The sequence below is a fragment of the Vipera ursinii genome (assembly GCF_947247035.1).
Source record: "Vipera ursinii genome assembly, chromosome: 1".
NCBI lineage: Eukaryota > Metazoa > Chordata > Lepidosauria > Squamata > Viperidae > Vipera > Vipera ursinii.
In genome coordinates, this window is record NC_139512.1 from 103,997,125 (window position 1) to 104,011,712 (window position 14,588).

At 39.1% G+C, this 14,588-nt stretch overlaps 1 protein-coding gene across 3 annotated transcripts in view; it reads left to right on the forward strand.

Annotated features, from left to right (window-relative positions):
- Nucleotides 1–458: 458 nt before the first annotated feature.
- OSBPL5 (oxysterol binding protein like 5) overlaps nt 459–14,588 on the forward strand; it is a 131,840-nt gene continuing 117,710 nt past the window's right edge. For 2 of the 3 annotated variants that reach the window (XM_083371585.1, XM_083371587.1), the window contains exon 1: nt 459–986. In XM_083371585.1, the coding sequence (XP_083227711.1) occupies nt 957–986 (30 nt within the window). In that variant the 5' untranslated portion in view covers nt 459–956. Of the gene's footprint in view, nt 1,067–14,588 lie in introns of all 3 variants that reach the window. The other variant, XM_083371586.1, reaches the window with a different exon arrangement.

Consider the following 14,588-nt stretch of genomic DNA (forward strand, 5'->3'; position numbering starts at 1 on the left):
CTCCTTTTTTGTGCCGGCTGTAGGAAATCGGCTTTCCCAACAGAGGAAAGGCATCCGAGTTAAAAAAAAAAACCCGGATTCGGCGTCATGTTCCTTAGACGTCGAATGATTAAAAAACACACATTTCTATTCATTTCGGTTGAAGTCCTGCCTTCCTTTCACTAGCTACGCGGTAAAACCGTGTAAAGCAGGGGGTCTTGAAACTTGGCCCTTTTATGACTTGTAGGACTTCAACTCCCAGAATTCCTCAGCCAGGCAAGCTGGCTGAGGAATTCTGGGAGTTGAAGTCCACAAGTCATAAAAGGGCCAAGTTTGAAGACCCCTGGTGTAAAGCTTTTAAAAGATCCATTCCAGAACATTAATGATCCCGCCCGGATTTTATATACCACCTCTCTCTCTCTCTCTCTCTCTCTCTCTCTCTCTCTCTCTCTCTCAAACACACACACACACACAGACACGCGGGCGGGCGCGCGCGGTCTTCCTGACGTGCTTGGATTTAAGTCTTGTGGCATTTCCTGCTCCCGAGACTCTTAGAAACAGCTGCTCTGGTTTTCCACTGACAACGCTGGTTTCCCTCCCAGCCACCACCCCCGCCCCAATCTCTTGCTCCTGCTTGTCGGACGTTCCCAGGCCAGACGAAAAGCTCCGGACCTTGCGGTTGGCAGGCGGGAGACCGGAGGAAAAAAAGAAAAAGGAAAAGGAAAAAAAAAAAGCCCGGGCGGCTGTTGCTCCCGCTGAGTTGCAGCTACCTCCCCCGCCCGCAGCAGCGCGTGGTGGCGGGAACGTAGGAGCCGGGAATGGGGGGGCGGATTTGAGAGAAAGTGACAATTTGCAGGGTGGGAGAGCGGGAAGTCCTGACGTTGCTTCTCTCCGGAGCGGCAGCTTGAGCGGGCAGCTCGGAAGTCGCCGAGCCAGCCAAAGCGGGCGCCGTCAACCATGAGCGGCGCTAGCAGGAGATGCTGCCGGACGAGAAACCTGGGACTATGGTGAGGCGCCTCGGAGCAGAAGGGAGCGGTCGCCGGCAGGAATCGGGATCTTGGGCTGCCTCTGCCTGTGCGCCGAGGAGGTAAGGAGCGGCGGCGGCGGCGGCAGCAACGACGACAGCGAGGGCGCATTTTTTTTTCCTTTTCCCTTTTTGTTTGCAGAGCACACAGCCGCTGGGTTGCGTGCGCGTGTCTTGCGATGTGCCCAACGAAGGGTTCCATTTCTTCCTTCGCGGATACGAAACGAAACGAAACAAAACACAATCTTGCTTCCCGGTCTGGCTTTTGGGAAAGAGGAAGCGGGTGGGAAAGAAACGTCGAGCTTGGGTGAGAGAAGAAGTGCGTAGGACAGTAACAATAGCAACCTTAATTAAAGCTCCAGGGCCTCGGCCGATTATTTTCACATTGCATAAGGATTCCGCTTTTTGACAAAAAGCCCGTTTCTCCCAGCCACGAAAAGATCACACAGTTCCTCGTTAGTTAGCGAAAATGGAGGAGGAGGGGGGAATCGGGAACGTTTCGGTTTGTTTCGGAGATGTGGATGTTTTACCTGCCCCGGAATTGGAGCGAGGAGGCGAGGAGGGGGGGGGTTCGATTCACAAAAACCTCCCTGGGTGCAACAACCCTCGTCGTTAATAAAAAAAAGAGCAGACCTGCACTTTGCGGCAGCCAACACGTGTTCGGTCTTCAGTGCAATAAAACCAGCCCCCATAGTACTTTCTGGAAGAAAGCAAGGCCATAATTTTAAAATATTTGTTGTTTTTTTTTAAAAAAAATTACGCGCACACCCATCCTAAATAGAATTGCTATCTCTGTCCAAAAGTAATGGCTTTGGCTGTTAAAAGGCATATTGATAATGGAAGCAACAGTAAGTTTCCTTACAGAATAAGAGGTTATAATATATTCAAAGTAGTTGAATTCATCAGGCCTACAGTAAAAAAGGGTTAACAATAAGAATTTCCATTTTGGGGGGGGGTTGTGTGAAAACGACATAATTGCGTGGTTGCTTGCCTTTCTTTTGTTTTCTACAGTGTGTCCTGACAATTTGAATTTTCTTGTATCACTGGCAGTTTATATTAAGAAAGAAATCATTAAGGCTTGCTTATGACTTTTGCACTAAACAGCAAACATGCAATGTATGCATGCGCTAGCTAGATCTTTCTGATGAAATTAGGTGATCTTACAGGTTATCTTAAAATGCAAATATTTTTCTTTGATTTGAATGCCGCAGCACATTAAAAATAAAGTCTTCCTTGTGCAGTACAATATACTTGAAAATAAATCAGAGATCTTGGAATGCAATCCTTGGAAAATAGAGAATATGCATTTTAGATTTGAGGGCCAATGTAACTAACACTGTACTCAGCCTGGGCTATACCTGAATGGCCTCAGAACAATTACTATTTTTAAGCACATTTTTTTACAGTTTAGGTTTTATTAGGACTGATGGTATGTCAGGAGAAGTTAGTTTTTCACCTAGCAACTGAGCAATTAAGATTCCTAATGAAGTGAAAGGTAGATTTAGTCAGACCTAATTGTTCTTGGCAAGCAGAGCTATTCTGTGTAAAGCATGACACCAACAATCTGGTGGGTGATCTTCCTTTCAGCCTCTTGTGATGCTTGCTGAGAGGGGCCCAAGGGGATGGTGGATGGTGTGTTGAAATGTAAGTTATACTTTCCTCTGATGTCTTGGGATTCTTCTATAATACAGGCTAACCAAGAAAAATGAATTACAGATTGGTTTTCTCTGGTTTTAATGATTACTCCTAGGAAATACTTGACAATTGATAAGATGCTGCTCTTTTCATGAATGGCAGTTTTGAGTCCTCCAAAACATTTGCTCTTTGCTTATATTATAATGTTCCAGCATAAGCGCTACATATCACATGATATGATGTAATGCAGGATCCAATCTGGGTCGGTCACTGCAACCAGAGGTTTAGACTTCAAAGCTTTGCTGTAATATGTTTTTGGATGTTTTTGCATTGACAGTAATCTTGTGAAGCTGATCCATTGACGGAGACAAAATCTGAAAACAATTACATGATTTTTCTTTTTTCTTAGTTGTGCGTTTGAAGCCTCACCTCCACTTATAATAACTGGAAGCACACAGCCACAGAGGGACAGAATGACAAAAGCAGCCTGGTGGTATTGCGAAACAAGACCTGCCCATTTTTCATGTGCATTGTGACATAACATGCACGTACAAAACAGGGGCCCTTATACAGCAAACGTATTGCTACTTTTGTCATTCCAATGAAAGTACCAACATCCTGCAAAAGCCCATCGGTGGATCTTACAGGAGAAGGGACAGTATCTAAAATCTGACATGCTGTTGACTGGCCAGATTTCACAGTTCCCAAAACTATAATCAGTAATTTAATGGTGATTCTTGAATTCATGAACACTATTAGAGGATTTCATAGAAAGCTGAAGGAACTTTGGGGGATAGTCACACTGCTTTGTACGTAATCTGTTTTTTCCTTAATGAAATTATCAAAGCTATTTTGAAGAAGATCAGTTTCTCAGATGGGTTGAAAATGTCCTGGCTTATGGCCCTTTGTCAGAATAATACCAGGTTATGAAATCACCTACTAAATAGATTAAAGAGTGGAAATTAGGTTCATTGCTTGATTTGTAGAACAAAATAAACGAGTGGATGGCTGAGACTACAGTAATGATTTTCAAATGGAAAAAAGGGAGAACACTATTATTATTTTTGGGTATAATACCCTAATGAGTAAAGATGGATAATACTTAGAAGATGGTGCATGTGTATGAAAATAGGTTTCCTTTTATTTTTCATTATTTTCATACTGCCAGCTTTGAAATATAGTAGATGCTTGGACTTGGATTCTTACAGAATAAATCTGGAATATGAGGAGAGCCAGCTTGGTGTAGTAATTAAAAGCATCAGATATCAAAAACTGGAAGGCTGAGAGTTCTACTCCCGCTTTGGCACAAAGCAAGCTGGGTAATTTTGAGCCAGAGACTTTCTCTAAGCCCTAGAAAACAAGCAAGCACAATCACTTGCCAGAAATTCTAACCAAATCAGGGCCAAATGGGTTGTAACATTACAACATGGCATCTGGGAATTTAAATCAGCTCTGTGATCTAACTTTAATCACTCTGTTAATTCAGTACCTTCAGCAAAGGAAACAGAAAATTGTAGTAACTGTCAGGTTCAAGAACTAGAAAGACAAAATTCTACTATTGTGGGAATAGATTTCCACAGCCTGCCTTTGAGAACCTGTGTTTCTTGTAGTTGGTGATTTGCTATTTATTTTTAAACATGACCACATTTCTACACATAGAGAATAAAAAAAAATATTTGTCATATTTGGATGTTGCTTATTATTTTGCAAACTCTGTTTTGGCCTGATAAAATTATTCCTAGCATAGCATTTGGAATATTTCTTACAATTATCATGGTACTCTTGGCTTTGATCTGATAGCTGAATTTAACTGCTCAGCAGTTAAATAAATGGAAATAAATAATTTTCTGTCATTTGAATTCGAGGCTTCTATTCTTGGTAGATATATCCTCTGAACATGTTTCTCTCTTTGCCTCTGTTTTTCTTTATTTTGGCCAAAAAACTAAAGTAATATAAAATACAAGAACAGTTTAGTTCCTGTCAACTTCTGTTTTCTACTGAGGAGTTTGATGGGTTTTGTTTAAAACCTGATGGTAGTTCTAAATAACTGCTTTAAAAATGTTATAATGTTTGTTTTTCTTTTTTCATCTCAGAAGACAGAGTTTCAATGCAGCCTAAAACCACTGCACTTGGCATAACTTAACTTGAATGTTTGTGGTTTCCCCCCCACACACATTTCTTCTTCAGACTATGACCAATACAGTCTCCACCACTTCAACACCAGCCATTTTTGTCTCCATCTGTTTAAAAAAAGATGCTTACACCCTTACAGAAGGGTGGAGATGATATATATATGTGTACACACACACGTGTGTGTGTGTGTGTGTGTGGTAATTTCTTATTTAAAAGCTCACATGGTTTAATGACCTTTGTGTTAGCCTAATAAAGGCTCTGCCTAATATATCTGGAATGTTTCTCAACAAAACTTTATGCAATAGCAAATTATAGCAGCATTATTTATTAAATACTTCTATATCGTCACAATGAAAAAGGACTTTAAGTGACTCATATAAAAAAATACAATGTAAAACATACCCTATATAAAAATAAAAAATATAACAACGCTACAAAAATAGAGAATAAAAGATGGCAAATCGGGGGAAGGCTCACTGCAAAGAAAAACCAGCGTTACCCAGGTTTGGAGAGCAATGCTTTAGGGGCTTGTGGAGAACCAACAAAGAGAGCCATAACATTGGTGCTGCAACAAAAGAGCAGTAGTACTTCCTTGTCTTAGTTTCCCACTGGTATCAAAAGTCACCAAGATATCTAGCAACACTAGGAGGCGCACACATCCCCCCATCCAGGAGAATGACCGAGGCCGTCTCTATCCCAAAAATGGCCCTGGACCTAATTGAAAAATGTCCACATAATCTGTTTCCTTTAAAGGACTGCAGAGTTGATCCACTGCCATCATTCCAATAACCTTCACCGAACAGGGAAGGTTGGAAGTGGTTGGTAGTTGTTGAACACTACTGGATCTGGCATGGCATCTTCAGGGTGGAGTCCTAGATGGCAGAGAAACATGGTGCCCCAGTTACCTCTAAACATTGTCCATAAGGAATCAAAGCTATAGCAGATTCTAATAACTTAATTGGCAAAATGTTTTGTAAACTAATCACAGGAGCCAGGTGGCAAATCATAAGATTGTTTTTTCTCCCGCAGGGAGTTCACACCCTCTTAAGTAAGCATGCTTTGCCTTACTTATCACCATGTTGGATTTATTTCTAGTTGTCTTCTACCTCAGGGGCCTCCAACCTTTTGGGTACCAGGGACCGGTTCCATGGAGAGAGGTTTTTCTGCAGACCGGAGGGGACGTGGTTTCGCATTCTGCCTTCATCCAGCTGATGGGGCTTTGCTTGTTTGCGTGACTCAGTTTTTGCCATGCTGCAGCCTGGTGCTGGTCCACAGACTGGGGGTTGGGGACCTGTGTTCTACCTCCACCACTTTAGCGAAGAACAGTATTGTGTCATCTTAGCAAAGCTGAATAAAGCTTAAAACATTAATGCAGAGATGCTCACAGCCAACATAATTATCTTGGCTATCAGTATAAGTCAGAGGTTCTAGGTTTAATTATGGTTTAATTTTCATTTCTTCTTATCTTGTGATGCTTGTCTTTTTTAATGTTCAGCACTGGATGGGTCTGCTTAGCCTATTTTTTCTTTTCTTAGAGTTATAGAAAAGAAGTTACCAAAGGTCATCAAATGCAATCCCTTGTACATTGCAGGATTGTCTCTAATTCATGACTATCTCCAATTCATGACTATTCAGCCTTTTTTTTTAAAATCACCAGTGAAAGGGGGGAAAAGCATTGTGGTAACCTGTTCCATTGATTCTTACTGTCAAAAAGTACTTAGTTAAGTTATGGCTTTTTAGAAGCCTGTAGGTGTGAATAGGTATAGTCACTGACAACATAAGCCAAGATAACTGGTGTGAAAATTTGTTATCATTACAAGGGGATGGACAGTATTTGAAATAAACCATTTTGATGTGACCTAAATTTAATTAAGACTCTAGGCAAAGGGATAGTACTATATCAGAATTAACATCGTTGATTTGGAAGGACACAGCAAATGAATATCCCCTCAATTCTTGTGGTTAGTCATTTTTTGATTATGTACCATCTCATCAGTTTCAACTACCCACGCGGATTTTCTTCATGATGTTCTGTTCTTCAAGACTTTCGGGCATGGATCCGTCCACTGTTGTAATAGAGTTGGTTTTTGGTTGTCCTCTTCCTCTGTTTACTATTACATTCCACCACATTATAGATTTTTCCAGGGCGCTAGCTCTTTGCAAAATATTTCCAAAATGTGATAATTTGAGCCCATATGTGATAATTTGTACCTTGATTGGACTGGTTTGTTCTATGAGCCATTTGTTTGTTTCATTGTCTTATTTCTGGACAGCTTAGAAATTTTCTCCAGTACCAAATTTCAGAAGTGTCAACAATCATTCCATTCTTCTTCAAAGTCCAGCTTTTATCATTACTATAGACTGTCCCAGGGAGTACCATTATCTGCATTATTTTGATCTTAGCAGGTACAGATATATCACAACATTTTGCTTTTGTTACTGTTATACCAAATGCTATTTTGCAAAATATTTCTCCTAGTTCTTTTACTGTTGATAATCTGTCTTAAAAAGCAGATACTATCTACTATATCAATATCTTCACTGTGAATTCTAGGACTCTCCTTAGTTTATTTTTCTTTACAGTTAATTCTACCCTACTGTGCTCTTTGGCTTTACCATTGAAATTTGCAGATCGTTTGCATTTTCAGCTATTGGAGTAGTGTCATCAGTTATTAAATAGGATTTAACAAAATTCTTCCATTATTTTTTTAAAAAAAGATTAAAGAGAAGTAAAAAAGGCACCTAAGTTTATTGTACTGCCAGCTGCCAAAAAGGAAGCATCGAAATTATGCATACCATGATGAGAGACCGTCAAATAAATTAGATAGTTTTGAATGTCATGAAAAATTAGAGACACGGCAAGAAGGTTGTTGGGGCTTCTTGGCTAGACCAGACTGTCTGGTTATGGGAATGCATACATTTCGTAGAAGTTTAACCACTATAGTTGTTAACTAAAGGTCTCTGAAGTATTCATGCCAAAATGGCAACAGCCTTGCAGATACCTATAATCATGGGTCTTAAAATAGGGTTGCAGATGTTTTGTAACATGGACTTCCACAACTTTTCTTGGTAAAAAAAAAATAGTCACAAAAATTGGTATAGTAATATTTACAAATCCAAATTTGTGCTGAAGTGATAGTAATTACAAATCTATACTGTAGAATTACAAAGGTGGAAGGGGCTATTAAGGTCAAGTCCAACTCTTACTAAGTATAAAAATCTAAATTAAAGCATCCACAAATAGACGGTTGTCCAACTTCTTGAATGTATCAGTGAAGAGGAGCAGACCATCTCTCCAGCAAGTTGACTGTTGATGAAAGTAATTGCTATTCAGTTCAAAGCTGGTTTATTGTAACTTTAATCCATCATTACATGCCGTGTATTTTGGAACAAGGAAGAGCAGTTCTTGATCTTCTGTGCGACATTCTTTTAAGTATTTAAAAAGTGTAATTCTATCTGTTTAGTTTTCTTTTTTCTCATGACTAAACATACACAATTCCTTTAATATCTCTTTATTAAGAAGAGGCTAGACCAGTGATGGCAAACCTTTTAGAGACCGAGTGCCCAAACTCCAACCCAAAACCCACTTATGTATTGTTGGGTGCCGGGTGGGCATGGCCCCTTGGGTGGGCATGGCTGCAGTGGTAACGGCAGACTGGGTGAGACTAAAAAATTCAATCAATTCCAAATTTGTGAGATCTTTTTTCCCCCCGCAAGTTGAAATTAATTGATTGAACCTTTTTTTTCTTGCACACAGAGGCAGAGGCCTACAGCGAAAAGGTTTTATAAAACCCAGCTGAAGGCCTAGGACTGGGGTGACGGCACGCGTGCCCACAGAGAAGGCTCTGCGTGCCATCTTTGGCACCCGTTCCATAGGTTCGCCAGCACGGGGCTAGATATTCACTTGTCTGAGATGGTATAGGTTTGCCTGCTTGAGCAGTGGCCTGGACTACAAGACATCCAAGGTCCCTTCCAGCTTTATTCTATTCTCTTTCTAGGACTTGGTTTTAATTTTCTGATTAACCCTATTGACCTTGAATCTTTTTCCATTTTCTCAAAATGCTAAAGTGTGATTCCTAGAACCAGAAAAATTAAAATTATGGTTTAATTTTCTTCTGCCTCAACCCAGTACTGCCTCATATTCAATTTTTAATCAACTATTATTCCAAGATTTCAGCAGATGGCAGCACTGCTGATCATAGCTTCTAAGACATACATGGCCGGATCAGATCAGTACTTTGATGGAAGACCACCAGAACTGTGGACTAGGCTGGGAAGTCAAAGAACATGGGAAAAGACAGTGGCAAATCTGCATTACAGTATTTCCAAGAAGATTGCATGGTTGGGTCCATGTGGTTACCAATTGTTGGACCACACCCTATCCTTTACCTGCACATGTGGTTTCTGTTTCCTAAGTGAAGCACTTAAATTTGTCTCTGCTTAAATTTCATTCTTTTATTTTCAATCATTTGTTTAACCCAGGGGTGTCAAACTGCCAGCCCACGGGCCGGATGCGTCACAAGGAAACTGCGCCCATCCCATTGCCAGCAATGGGGAAAAAGTTCCGATACGTCGCGCGACATCACGTGACGTCACGAGTTTGACATGTCTGGTCTAACCTGTTGAAATAGTTGTGGATTTTATTTTATTTTTCTCATGTATTAGTATCTTATTTAACATTATGCCATGTACAAACCAGTATCTGCTTTGTTTCTGTACAAAAGTCAGTGATAAAGCTGAAAACAAGCATTGAACATTATGGTACCCTCTTCATTATTTCCACATTTCACTTTACTGATACAGAGCATCAAATAAAATGTTAAAATAAATTAGTACCTCAAGTTGAGTGGTAAGATTGTATGTAGTGATGTAAAGAAGATGAAACTTCATTATGCAGTTTATTTTTGTTGTATATGAACAGTTAACTAAAATTCATCACAACATTTCAACTTCTTTTTTGATAAAAAATATTTTCAAGTGAATTGATTTAGGGACATTGAATGAATTGATGGACTGTTCTCTGTATTCTTTTATTGTTTCTCAGTTTAAAAACTATAAGATACCCAGAATCTTATTAATCAGGAAACTCCCAAATTAAATTAAGTTAAAGATGTGTTTTAATTTTCTGTACAACAAACTCTTGCTTTAAGTAAAACAAAATTTCTGTGTTCCTCTCTTGCCCTCTTCTAGTTGTGTTGCATAAATACCAAGATATTCTGGGTTCCTTTGAAATATTCTTGGAAACATGAATATTTGCATCGGCCTTGATCAGTTATGATCATTTACTTCTGTTCTAGTTTTTTTCAGGGAAAGAAAAAATAAAGATGAAAAAATGTATACAGTACAAGTATTGTTGGAGCTAGTGGTAAAGAGGGAGACTATCATGCCCAAGGGGGCATGAATCATCTTACTTTGTCTCCCCCACTGACTATCAAATGATTTTGTAGTTATGTGAAAGATGCCTTTTAGTTATTTACGTCTCTTGAGACTAATAAAAATCCCTCTAATGTTTTATTCATTTACAACCAGGTTATTGCTTCATCGATTGCTATAACAAAAGGGGCTTTCACATCCTATGGAGGTCAGGAATGTATAGGTCTTACTGCAATTATAGGAAGGAATGTATACAGTAGGTCTTATTGCAATTCCTGCCCTTTGGAATCATCTCTCTACAGAGATTCTTGTGGCTTCCATCCTTATCGTTCAGGAAACTATTGAAGGCCTGGTGGTTCTCCTGTGCCTGGAGGCAGGGTGATTACGGAGCCCCTTTTATTCCTTTTGTTTGCTCTGAGCATTTTGCTCTTCTGGTTAGTTGTATTTTTATGATAGGGGGACAGAAAGGTTTCTGATTGTAGGTCACCCAGAGTCATTTGGCAGTTGTGTTGCCTACATATTAAGCAAACAATATTAATATTAGATTGATGCCAATGAACTGCTTATTCTTCTGAATGTCATACGGGGACTTCTGATTGTGAGAAATTAAGGAAACAGTTTGCACATTTCATTCAATAGATTTTTGAAGCTACTCAGCGCAAAAGCTTGTTATTCAGAGTAAGTGATGTGGGAGAATTAAATCAACAAGATCTCTACAGCTTTCAGAATGTTTCCCAGATTCCCTAACCTTGAGGTCCTGTATGGTTACTTCGTTCATTTTTAATCACTAGGGAGACCCTTCAGAGAAGCATTTTAACATGTTATCAGATTTTCAGTAAATCACTGACATGGGAAAAGCTGCTGTGTCAGATGCTAAAGCCTTAAAAGGATGATGTGATAGCACTCTCTTGGATTTAATACTGGACCAGCAGGTTCATTTTGATAAGCTGTTGGCACAAACATGGCACAGAATACGTTGTTTGCTTATAAAACTAATCCTTTTTTTGATCTCTGGCAAGTTGATCTTAAATAAAACCAACACATAATCATTTCTGTTGCACAGAAGACACGAGAACAGGAAGGATATTACTTGCCTTATGCTAATGCTGAAACCTGTAAATATAATAATGCATTTAATGTAAAGAATTATCAGTACAGTAAATACTGCCCTATAAAAAAGGGCGAACATGGAGATCAGAACTAAAAGTTTAGCAGAAATGTCTTTTTTGTATATTAATATCCACTGTTAACCTAGGAAAGTCAGTGAAGTGGCTGCACCAAAGGCTGGGAGCATATGACAGTGTCCGTGCTTCAAGGAATTGTCCTTTGTTCTCACAGGTGTGCACAAGTATCTCTTGGGTTTTCAGTCCAGCCCACGATTAATAAGGGATGCATCCAGACAGACAGCCATTCAGTAACTTCTCTCAGGTATTTGTAGAGCTCCCCTTGATGAATGAATGGTTGATGTATATGTCTAAAAGGCCAATGCTACTTACAAAAAGAATTGTTCAGGTAGGAATTCTACCCTACGAGACCACAGTCGTTTTGCAATTACTTTGTACCTGATTCTGCCTGATGGATCTTCGTTGGTGCTCCATGGTAGTAGGAATGAAGCTGTTTACAAAGCAGTAACACAAGCATACAGTCAGGAACACTAACGATTTAAAACCTTGTTTTTCAAGAGTTCTGGGTTATATAGAAACCTGTCGATGCTGCAGTGTCCCAGTGCAAAAGTTTCTCTTCTGTTTGAAAGGATAGAAGAAGGGGCCAGTGAGAATGGTCTATTATTTTCTGCTTTAGCCATTTACTTAATGTCTTCTTGCACATCCAAATAGAAAACCTCTTTTGAATAAAGAAGATATAAGTGCTGAAGTCTACCACTAAATAGTTTTTTTTTTCCTGAGGCCATGTGGCCTTTAATGATGAAAAAATGTTTTAATGATGTTACTATTTATTGTCACAGGAAACAGTAACATGATTTGCTTACAGTCCCAGCCTGTTCATGTAAAGATGACATTGCAAAATTACCCCATTTTTCCTTTGTGAGATTGCAAAAGATTGAGAAAACCCCTGAAACTCAAGTCACACTCTTGCAAACTGTATATGAATGAATGTCATTACATTTTTGTCAGCTGAGAACTATAGAAATGAGTCACTGAGTGACTTTTGCTACAACAAAACTGTAAACCAGAATTTTTTTTTTACTTGGCCGTATCCATTTTGATTTACTTGGCTTTTCCCTCATTTCAACATCAAGTGTGCTGGGATTCTATTTGAGCAACAATTTCCTGAGTTATTAATTAGTGGCATGTACTGTACCTGAAGGGATGTGGTGGCTCAGTGGTTTAGGATGCTGAGCTTGTCGATCAGAAGGTCGGCAGTTTGGCGGGTCGAATCCCGAGTGCCGTGTAGCAGAGTGAGCGCCTGTTACTCGTCCCAGCTTCTGCCAACCTAGCAGTTCGAAAGCACGTAAAAATGCAAGTAGAAAAATAGGGACCACTACGGTGGGAAGGTAAGAGCCTTCCGTGCACCTTTGGCGTCTAGTCATGCCGGCCACATGACCACAGAGACTTCCTTGGACAAACGCTGGCTCTTCGGCTTTGAAACGGAGATAAGCACCGGCCCCTAGAGTTGGAAACGACTAGCACGCATGTGTGGGGGAACCTTTACCTTTACTTTTACTGTACTTGAGGCAGTCTGCCATCTGCAGCCAGTTCGAAAATGTAGTCCAAAACTCATTTCTTCCCAAAAGGATTGAGAACCAAATTCTAGAATACTTTTTTCAGCTTCCTGAAATGATATAAAGGTGAACATCTAATTTATCTTTGTACCTGTTACATAAACATTATCTCATGTACTTGTGACTCAAGCAATTCCAAAACAAAAATGGTTGATTTATGTTGTTCACTTAAATCTGTGTGAAAGGTTTGTATTGTCAAAACCTTGTAACAGAAGATTTGCTTTAAAGTGTAAGATTATTGATTTGGAAATTAATAACGATTGCTTACTTTTGGAGAGTGTCCTTGATACTCCTTTATATCATTTTTGGAGACTTAAAACTGACATTATTCTCAATGGACCAATGAAGCATGAAAGCTATTAAATGATTGGTTCCAATAACAAAAAAGACACACAAATATATTTATTTAGATCTTTTCAACCTCAGCTGTGAAAGAGGTATCAAAGAGGGAATAGAAAAGATGATAAAGAACTAGCAGCGAGAGTACATGTGAAAGACACCCACACAATATTTCCTCTATTTCTGATATGTAGGAAAGTGCTATTGAACATTTATTCATAATAGTACTATCCACATATGAAAGGAAGCATCAGTAGCTCAAACGGCTCCAGTAAGTGGGAAGAGGTAGAAGAATTTTAGTAGAACAGAGGAGAGAATGGAGTAATGACCAACGAAAAGGAATCCTGGATTCAACCGTTCTAATTGTGGTATTTTATTAAGTTCCACTTACGTTACAGAATATCAAATATTACACAGAAAAAATTATTGTATATTGGACATTAATATAATCGAGTGAGTTCAAAAATACTTTACAAAAGTCTTGCATCCTTCTGTCCATAATGCTACTAGGCTTGAAATTCTTGGTATGGATAGTATAGAACTGTGACGCAGTCAGGCTTAGGTTTTGCATACAAAATTATACATAGTAACTGTAAATGCCTTTTTTTAGTTTTAATCCTAACGTGTGCGAACAACCGCTTTAAACTTAATGTAAACTGCTCTCTAAATTCAATTGTAAAATATTAAATTTTTGTAACACAAAGTCTGGAATATCTTAGCCTGATTCAGCTGTCTCAGCCATGAACTTTCATAGTTTTAATTCTAACTTATGTGGATCTCACTCCACAATTTAAAGGTCCATAAGGGGGCATACCTATCATCCCTGTCACATTTTGATTTTCTGAAAAATAAATGGATTTATTTCCGTTACTTCCTTTGAAACATTCCTGATTACTTTTATGGTTCTCTGCAACAGGACACTACTAATTTCATCTAACTGCTTAGCAAACTATGAATTTAAATAAAATAATCCAGCTGTTTTTAAATTATTTTCAAAGCCCCTTTTAGGCTACTTAACTGAAACAGTTCATCTTAAAAAATTCAATAGGTATCTCTTGTCTGGAGCTATTATTGGGGACTCTGGCCAGGGGTTAAATGTGTTGGTAAAATGCTGGTCCTACACTTTTTTGGTGGGGAATAAAGACTTTAGCTATTACTTGTGACATTACATTTATATTATACATTGGGCCTTTAGTGCTGCTGCTGCTGCTGCTGCTGAATGGTCAAGATCTATTTAAATCAGTGGAATAAGAGAAGATCTGCTAAAGGTTCTCCTATGGCCTAAAAAGGAAAGTATCATATACAAAGTTAGCAAATAGTCAGATGACGTGTTCCCGTTTTTTAATTAAAAGGGTAGAGCTTCTT